This window comes from Martes martes (genome assembly GCF_963455335.1).
Source record: "Martes martes genome assembly, chromosome: 11".
In the NCBI taxonomy this organism is placed as follows: Eukaryota; Metazoa; Chordata; class Mammalia; order Carnivora; family Mustelidae; genus Martes; species Martes martes.
Genome location: NC_137899.1, coordinates 72,223,857 through 72,233,327, shown reverse-complemented (window position 1 = coordinate 72,233,327; position 9,471 = coordinate 72,223,857). Strand labels below are relative to the sequence as shown.

At 38.5% G+C, this 9,471-nt stretch overlaps 1 protein-coding gene across 1 annotated transcript; it reads left to right on the top strand.

Annotated features, from left to right (window-relative positions):
• Window positions 1-5,015: 5,015 nt before the first annotated feature.
• GPR85 (G protein-coupled receptor 85) lies at window positions 5,016-6,443 on the top strand (the record flags this gene model as incomplete). Its single annotated transcript, XM_080818555.1, has 1 exon — window positions 5,016-6,443. The coding sequence occupies one exon, from the start codon at window positions 5,016-5,018 to the stop codon at window positions 6,126-6,128; it is 1,113 nt and encodes a 370-aa protein (XP_080674681.1). The 3' UTR covers window positions 6,129-6,443.
• Between the last annotated feature and the right edge of the window lie 3,028 nt (window positions 6,444-9,471).

Sequence of the window (9,471 nt, the reverse complement as noted above, 5' to 3'; positions counted from 1 at the left end):
CAGGCCATGATTTCTGGGTCCTGGGATCAGGCTTCCTGCTCAGCAGGGAGTCTGTTGCTTCTCCCATTCCTTCTGTCCTTCCCCACCCCACCCAACACCGCCTCTCTGTACAGGCACACTCTTTCTCTCAAATAAATAAAATCCTTTAAAAAAATAAAAATAAATGCAAAATCTCTCTTTCTGTTGGCCACTTGTTCCAGGTTAGTGAATTTTTTAAATAAGTTCTTAGAAAATGTTTCCATGTTAGTCCCTGATGAGAACTTTCTTATCAAAATAACTTCCAGAACATTTATAAAAAGTCTCTTTTTCCATACATAGTTTTAGATTTTGTTAAGAATTGAGAATATCAAAGATATGTGTTTTTAAAGTTTTAGAGAAAAGCTTAAAGCAGAAGAGACAGCACTTTAAATGAATGATTAAAAAATCTTTTTTTAGAACATTTTCATCCTAGCCTATCTTTCTCTGCATTTGCCAAGAATTATTTATTTCCTGACACACATTTTTATATAAACAATGCATAGAACAAAAATACTGCATTTACCCATCATGAGATGTGCATCACTTGGCAAAAATCTGATGTGTCTGTCTTATTAATTTTGAAAAGAAGATAATTGCTGCTTTAAATAAAGTTGTATATATGTATTATAAGAACCAAATTAAGCAAATTACACTGGTCTTCCTAATCCACTGATCAATAGAGTTAATGTAATATGCAAAGAACTTGAAAAACTTTAGACTCCTTCAAACCCAGGATGTCCAGTATTTTGCTGTTGTTTGCTTTGTCCCTTTAGTCCAACCCTACAATCAGTTTTGCTAGGTTTGGTGATATAAGGAATCAAAAAGAAATTACTTAAGATCAAATAAGGTTATAATCTGACCCATTTGAAGCAATACCTTTACTTTAACTTAAGGATGGTATGAAATTTTTGTCAGCTATTAAATATATTTTTTTAAAAATTCCTGTTCATTTAAGTTGCAGACTTCAATGTTTTCTCCTGAAGAGTTAATGAACTGGAGGAAAAATGTCTCATTAATTTCTTGAGCCCTCTTGTGAGGCAAGAAAATGACATTCTCATCTAACAGCTGGAAAACTGAAGAACTAGTGAATGTAACTGCACTCAATTGCAAAGGAAAATAATACTCTGATACCCAAGGAAGTAGATATGAAATAATATTGCAGAAACACACATTCCCCTCTTATTTTTAAGGAATCAATACCTGCATCTTAAAGTATGAGGAGAGTTAAACCCTTGGATCTTGGCCCTATACCTTTTGGCAGAGTAAATTATTGCCTCACAGCCTGGCAGTGCAGTCACCCTTTTAATTTACTTTTAAGTAGCTTTTCCCTAATCCATACAATCTAAGATCTGGCCAATCATGAATCTTAAGTAAACTTATTTAAATCTGTTATTCTGTAGATTTTCTAACTGTAAAATTTCAGGAAATAATAACTTTGCAAAGTACATCGAGACCCTAATTGGGAAGTAAAACAGAACAAATTGAATTGATTTGTAGTTTCACAAAAATGAACTTGGAATTTGCAAAACATCATACAGTTTTGAGATCTTCTGAATTTGTTTTGCAAAAAAGTGGAATGTCTCACTTGAATGGAAATGCCCTCAAGTTACTTCCAGTATTGCTGTAGGATTGATTTTTCTAGGTTAAGGGAATGCAAAAGTTAGGTGCTTTGTATGTATTCTTCTTCGTTTTTTTTTTTTTTGTTTTGTTTTGTTTTGTTGTTTTTTTTTTTAACAAATAATTATCTATCTTTTAAATGGGTTTAGGATATCTCAAAACAAATCAGGAATACGGAACATCATTTCACTATTACCAACATAGGGCTTTGTGTAATGACTGTGACACCATGACAGTGAAGTATTCATTTTTAAGCTTTAAACAGAGAAAGCTTTACCTCAGTGTGTCCAATAGAAATACAATATGTAAATTAACCCATATTATCTGTATGCTGATTGGCTTGAGTTCGCCCGAATGTCACAATCTCACCACCCAGCAATGAGGTATTTTACTGCTGTCTGGAGACCAAATTATTACTGTAGAGAAGATCTTTATTTTTTCTGTTTCATTAACAGATTATTATAAAGCAATAAGCATGCAGGAGGAGAAGCAGACGTTTTACACTGGGAGTTAATGAAAGCATGTCTGCTCGTTTTTTTGGAAATGGGGAGTTGTTTAAAATCTTATACCACCCCCACAAACAAAACTCTTCGGAAACGGTAAAATAAGGAAATGCATGATTCCAGAGGCATCCCTAAGCACCCAGTTGTCAGGCTATGTGGTGTCTTGTGATATCATCGGACCTTTTGGATGGGTGTAAGTTTTATGAATTCGTTATATTCCTAGTATTTTTCTTCCGTGAAAACAGAGGGGGAGGGAAAGGAAACTCACACACACAACTGCTTTGACATTACCAATGTATCGGTCAGCCGTACTTGCAAGAAGGAAAGAGAAAGGCTGTTGTTGCTCGGTGGGGTGGAATGCGAGGAATAGTCATTAAAAATTTTTCTAAGCCTGATTCTATAGTCATAGTCGTTAAGGTAAAATGGATGTAAATCATTTTGCAGTTGTCCTCCGAACTTAGCTTCTCCCTACTTAACACATATTTGCGTGCATTTGAGAATAGAAGATGACTAACAAAGACAGGGCTGCCCTAACCTGCTTTCCCTTCTTCCCCATTGACCAGATTTTTTTTGACGGCGCTTTTTAAAAATATGTATATATTTATTTATTTATTTATTTAATTTCTTTTTCTTTCTTTCTTTTTCCTCCCTCTCCCCCCACGCCCGGGCTAACCTGCAAATGCAAAGGTCAGCTGGGGAAATCATTAAAAAGGAAATCTAAAAGAAGCTTCCAATGCATTGGACCACCCTAAAAGAGAAAGGAAGGAAATGTTCAGGGAAGACTAGGGTTCCGGGAAGCTGAAGAGGGGGCGAGCGCCCCCAACACGGTGGCTTCTCCTGGCGCTGCCCTAAGGGAAGAGGATGGGCCTGAGGTCCTGAAAAAAGCCTTTCCAAGCCCCCACTTCAGACGTGGGGAGGGAAAAGTTCAGTAGCAGCCAGAAGGGGACAAAAGCCTAATTTTGCCAGTTCAACAGGACATCAGAGTCAATAAACCCTGCCAGCTCTGGAAACGGGTCGAGGCTCCTGTTGGCTCCACAGAGGCTGAAGCAGCCCTCGCCGCCGCCCTCGTCGCCGCCGCCGCCGCTGCCGCCGCCGCCGCCGCTGCCGCCGCCGCCGCCGCCGCCGCGGCCCCTGCGTTACTGGGGGAGACGGTGCCGCTGCGACAGGGGAGGACGCGGCTGGAGCTCAAGGAGGCTCCAGCGCGCAGGCGCCGCCGAGCCTTGCCTGGATGCTCAGTCAAGGCACTAAGGCAAAAAAAAAATCAGCAATTTATAGAAAGAAGAAGCTATAGTCTGTCGGGATATCCAACACCAACAGGTAGGAGGATATACTCTCGGTTAAGTTTGGGGGGAGGGGGGCGCACAGTGTTGATGAAACTGCAGGTTCACCGGCACCGAGCCCTCCCTGAGGTTTTTTGTTTTTTGTTTTTTTGACAATAAACTGCATAATGGAAGTACATTCAGACAATGCATCTTCAGTAGGGCTTATTGAGAGCTCCATTTCTGGAAAGCGTTGCAAGACTGAGGAATATCAGACTGCGAATCACCGGGAACAGTTCCCTTGCAGCACAGAAGCAATCTCTCTCCCCATCTTCGCGTATGTAATGCATGTCTCTCTCCCCCTCCCCCTCCTCCACTCCACATTATAAATCCAGGGGTGGCGGATTTCAGGTTTCGTAATGTTGCATGATGTGATCGGTATTTACCCGGGGATGTACTGGTGGGGAAATTAAAATCGTCGAACGCAGTTTTGCCTGGGCTTCCATCAGTATATTCCGGGCTAGTGAGAAGTGGCAAAGGAAACATGCTTCGTGGGAATAACAGAGGAAGCCGATTTTCCTGGTGTGGCTCTCAGGCACCCAGGAGACAATGTGCATTTTGTTTTAAAATGAAGTCACTTGCGATTTGCGACAAAGATTATCAGTGTAAATAGAAAGGCTTAATTGCCCAAGAAATACAGGTTCATGTTAAATTCATTTGAATCCAGGCAGCCAAGGTCTACAAATGGAAGTGCATTATTCCTCTGGGTGTGTTTCCCTGGCCAATATTTACATTAACCGTTTTTAATAATCATGTGGGTTTAAATGAGAAAAGATTTACCAAAAATGGGGGGTGGGGTGGGGAGGGAAAGACAAAAGATTAAATCACATCTAATCCGGGATAACTTCCTATTAATTTCGGAGTCTAATGTTGAAATTGTGCTTTAAGATGAATCAACAAATACTCTTCTTGCAATATGCAGCATGAATAGTGCCACTTAAGTTAAAAGACATATTTTGCAAGGGCTCTTTGGATCCATATCAGCAGGAAAGCTGCCTGTAAAACACTGACAGATACTAACAGAACTCAGATAATGTAGGCAGTCTCATCTCTGTCACCTACCAGCAATCTTGTAGATTCCATTGTAACATTAGTGATTAATTCCTGGACTGGCATATTTTATGACTGTGGAACATTTTATTCCTTCTGTCCTAAAAGTACCCGATCAAATTTATGTTCTCCAATATAAGGACATTTTCAATTCATCTAGATCAGAAAACTAAACAAGCCAATTTTCTGAAATCTCAAACAAAAATACTTACTAAAGCAAATATTATTATATAAAATTAAAACTTTATTTGCTTCCCCGTAAATGAACAGCTTTATGTTAGCACTGCCTGACATCATTACTTGTTAACTTAAGAACTGATAGCTCATTTTTTTTCCAGATATTCTGATGGCAAATCAAATGGAAGAAAAGAGGAAGCATGACTGCAGATCACATCAGTTCTCTTTGTGGATTACATTTTCAGTAAAATGTATGGATCTATCTTTTCCTTGTTCTTATATCTAGATCATGAGACTTGACTGAGGCTGTATCTTTATCCTCCATCCATCTATGGCGAACTATAGCCATGCAGCTGACAACATTTTGCAAAATCTCTCTCCTCTAACAGCCTTTCTGAAACTGACTTCCTTGGGTTTCATAATAGGAGTCAGCGTGGTGGGCAACCTTCTGATCTCCATTTTGCTAGTGAAAGATAAGACCTTGCATAGAGCACCTTACTACTTCCTGTTGGATCTTTGCTGTTCAGATATCCTCAGATCTGCAATTTGTTTCCCATTCGTATTCAACTCTGTCAAAAATGGCTCTACCTGGACTTATGGGACTCTGACTTGCAAAGTGATTGCCTTTCTGGGGGTTTTGTCCTGTTTCCATACTGCTTTCATGCTCTTCTGCATCAGCGTCACCAGATACTTAGCTATCGCCCATCACCGCTTCTATACAAAGAGGCTGACCTTTTGGACGTGTCTGGCTGTGATCTGCATGGTGTGGACTCTGTCTGTGGCCATGGCATTCCCCCCAGTTTTAGATGTGGGTACTTACTCATTCATTAGGGAGGAAGATCAATGTACCTTCCAACACCGCTCCTTCAGGGCTAATGATTCCTTAGGATTTATGCTGCTCCTTGCTCTCATCCTCCTAGCCACACAGCTTGTCTACCTCAAGCTGATATTTTTTGTCCACGACCGAAGGAAAATGAAGCCAGTCCAGTTTGTAGCAGCAGTAAGCCAGAACTGGACTTTTCATGGCCCTGGAGCCAGTGGCCAGGCAGCCGCCAATTGGCTAGCAGGATTTGGAAGGGGTCCCACACCACCCACCTTGCTGGGCATCCGGCAAAATGCAAACACCACGGGCAGAAGAAGGCTCTTGGTCCTAGATGAGTTCAAAATGGAGAAAAGAATCAGCAGAATGTTCTATATAATGACTTTTCTCTTCCTAACCTTGTGGGGCCCATACCTGGTGGCCTGTTATTGGAGAGTTTTTGCAAGAGGGCCTGTAGTACCAGGGGGATTTCTAACAGCCGCTGTCTGGATGAGTTTTGCCCAAGCAGGAATCAATCCTTTTGTCTGCATTTTCTCCAACAGGGAGCTGAGGCGCTGTTTCAGCACAACCCTCCTTTACTGCAGAAAATCCAGGTTACCAAGGGAACCTTACTGTGTTATATGAAGGAGCATCTGGAAATCTTTAGCCTTGTGAAACACTAACCTTCTCTGCTAAGCAATCGTGGCCTGTAGCCATATCTTGAGAAGAAAATCAAGAATGGGATCAGCGGTTATAAGGATTTGGGCAACATTCTGCAGTATTTGCAATAGTTCACCTGTAATCCTATTTTAAATCTCAGAGTGATCCTGCTGACTGCCGGCGAAGGTTTGTAATTAAGAAAGGACTGAACCACTGCCCTAAGTTTCTTTCTGTGGTTGAAAACTAGATAATGAAAGTAGCAGGTGCTAAGTATCAGTGCTAAATGCTGTGTATATCACTACTTATGAAAAAAGAAAAAACATCAAAAAAACAATTAGCATTGGACATCTTAATAAATTAAGTTGACATGAGGTAAATGTGTTGATAAAAACTAATTTTAGAAGTTTGAAGACTTTAAAACATTTCATACTATTATTGTTTTGCAAAAACTAAAATATTTGGGGACTTAAAGTACTGTAAGCCACTAAAGACGTGCCATGAATTATTGGATTATCACACTTTTAAAAATTCGCCTTGTAAGTTTGGGGGAGCATTCCAAAGCAGTATATCGGTTTCAATTAGAGTTTATTCTTTTTTTTTTTGTATTAATACATTACTATTTCTAAATACCACTTTCCTTCTACTAGTGAAATTGCTAGCATTGAAGTGTATTATGTGGTTTTTGTTGATTTGGTATAAAGTTTTTCCAATTCATTTATATTTTACAAATGCTAGATATTGGTCTAGGAGGCAACATTAATGGTACCAAATGGTCACAACTCAGCAGTTCTAATAATGCAGAATAAACACATGTTGCCTTAAAGGGTAATCTAGTATCTTTCATCTTATTTAGCATTGGAGCAAATAGTCAAGGGAATTCGAATTAGTAACTGGTCATGGTCATGCATCTGGAAGTGCATGGACGATCATTTAATACTCTTTTTCCTTTTTCCTCACATGGTTTGAAATTTAAGGTGCACATCACTGGGATAATGAGATTTTCTTCTGAGGTGTGCTACCCATTCTAGTGTGTTTTAAGAAGCAGGCAGTTGATGTATGTTTATATTTTAAATCAGCTGTCAAGGGGAGACCACAGCCTTAGTAAGACATCCTGCACAATTTGAGAAGCATTTATTCTACTGACGGCACAGTCTTGTTTATACTTTCTGCACATTCAGTGTATTGGTCGTTTAAATTATTTTAGTTTTACCTTGTGAAAGCTTATCATATGATTTCTGGTATTTTAGAAATACATTAGAGTCTGTGAGTCTCATTCTTTAAGATACAGATGTGTGAATTTCAATATAAAGTTGCATTTGCCAAAATTTACCCGTGTAGCCTGTTACTTTTCTTGGAATAAATTTTACCTTTTTGGCAATTAACAATTTCTTTTGACCTGGGAGGCAAGCACAAACTAGGAAGACTAGCTTTATTATGGTTTTGCTTTTTGATTTTTTTGTAGCTACTGTATTTTGAAACTGGAAATGCACAAATGATAGGGAACTTAAAGAAGATAAACTGACAAATAATATTATCTACAAAAGCATTATTTGGTAACTTATCATAGTTATCCCTCTATTTTTACAAACCAGTAATGTTTAGAGATACATACCTGCTTAGTTAATTGGTTTGGAATTTTAATATAAATATCACATTTTAATTTGGAGCACTGAAGAAATTTTGGATTCTAAATATACAACATCTAGGAAGAATGGTCTACAATAGCATTATGACAAAACCAGAAAAGTTATTGTTTTTGTTTTCCATTGTTTTCATTTGTTTTTTATTTGTTTGTTTTGTTTGGTTTGGTTTGGTACTTGAAAAATAAGATTAGGAATCTAATGGAACAGAATTCTTTATTGCTACAGTACTTCTGTAAAGAGACTATCAATATAAATATAAATAAGGAAAAATAAATCACTGGAATATCTCAATGATATATGCAACTATTCAGTTTTGCTCATATAAGGACAGCTCAAGCCATGATTTAGTGAGCACTGTATTTAACCTCATTTTACTTTATACCAAAGTTGACTGGATCTGAGACAAAGTTTAATGTACAACAGGAGTTGAATCTAGCAATAAAGGCCCCTTGTTGGTACTAAAATCATTCTCCAAAATGCAATAAAAAAATGTTATCAAAAGGTATTCTGATAACATGGTTTCCAACTCAAAAAGAAGTTATAGTAGAGGCATAATTACAATGATTACAGAGAACTTGGCTTAGAGCTTCAGATATCACCAGCAATCAGTGGAACATTCAGCAATTGTCTTGCTGCCAGATCAGCTATTATCAACACTAGTCTCCGTAACACAGACAAGAAAACTGAGGCATAGATAAAAGGTAGAGGAATAAGGAGTCAAGAGCAAGAGCAAAGTGAGATTGCCTGACTCTGCCTAGCTATTTGGAATAACAGATTCCAACAGCTTGGTAAGTGACCTGTGAATAAGGCAGAACTGTCGTAAATTTTGTTTAAGCCTACTTTTGACTAACTTGGCATTTCAGGTGAAGGGGCAAACACTGGGTGAGATGCATCCCTAGTTAATCGATGTCATTTATAAATCAATGAGTAATGGTAGCAATCATGTAAAAGTCTGCTTTCGTGTCTTAATGACCAAATGACATTATCTATTTTGGCACCCAGTCCAATATCCAATATTTAAAAACAGTGGGTAACTAATTCAACTTGAAAATGTTATTAATTTTCAACCCCTGAAAATATTCCCACTGGCGAGTCCAACTTCCCAGTGAGAAAGATCCATTATCAGTAATAATGTGTCCCCCCTGGACTAATTACATCTGAGCTGAACAATCCTTAAATTGTTTCCCTTAATAATGATGATATGTTTGCATGGATGTGTCTATCCTGCCTCATCTGGTTCCTTTGGTACAGAGTGGATTTATTTATGAGATGTCTGGCTGGAGCTAGGCATTCAGTCTGTGACTTTGGAATCCTATGCAGATAATAACTGAGGTAAAAGACGGTGAGTAATTTGCCTAGTTTCCCACAGAGGCCCCCTTTAAATAACTTAAAATTAACCATAGTCATTAGAAAAAAATTATTTGTAAGACAGCCTATTGACTGAATTCACCTTCTTGAAGTGTTAGCTGGTTGGATTTCAATAGCAACATTAAAAATATATATACCAGCATTTTTCAGAGGTTAGCTGACTTGCCATTGCTAACAGGTGGATATGTTTCATTTACCTCTACCTCCGTGACTGCTACCTGAATTGCTTATTAATTTATTTATCCATTCAAAAAATATGTATTGGGTCCTGGGCATGGTGCTGAGAACACGGTGGAAAACAAGACAGAACATTCTCT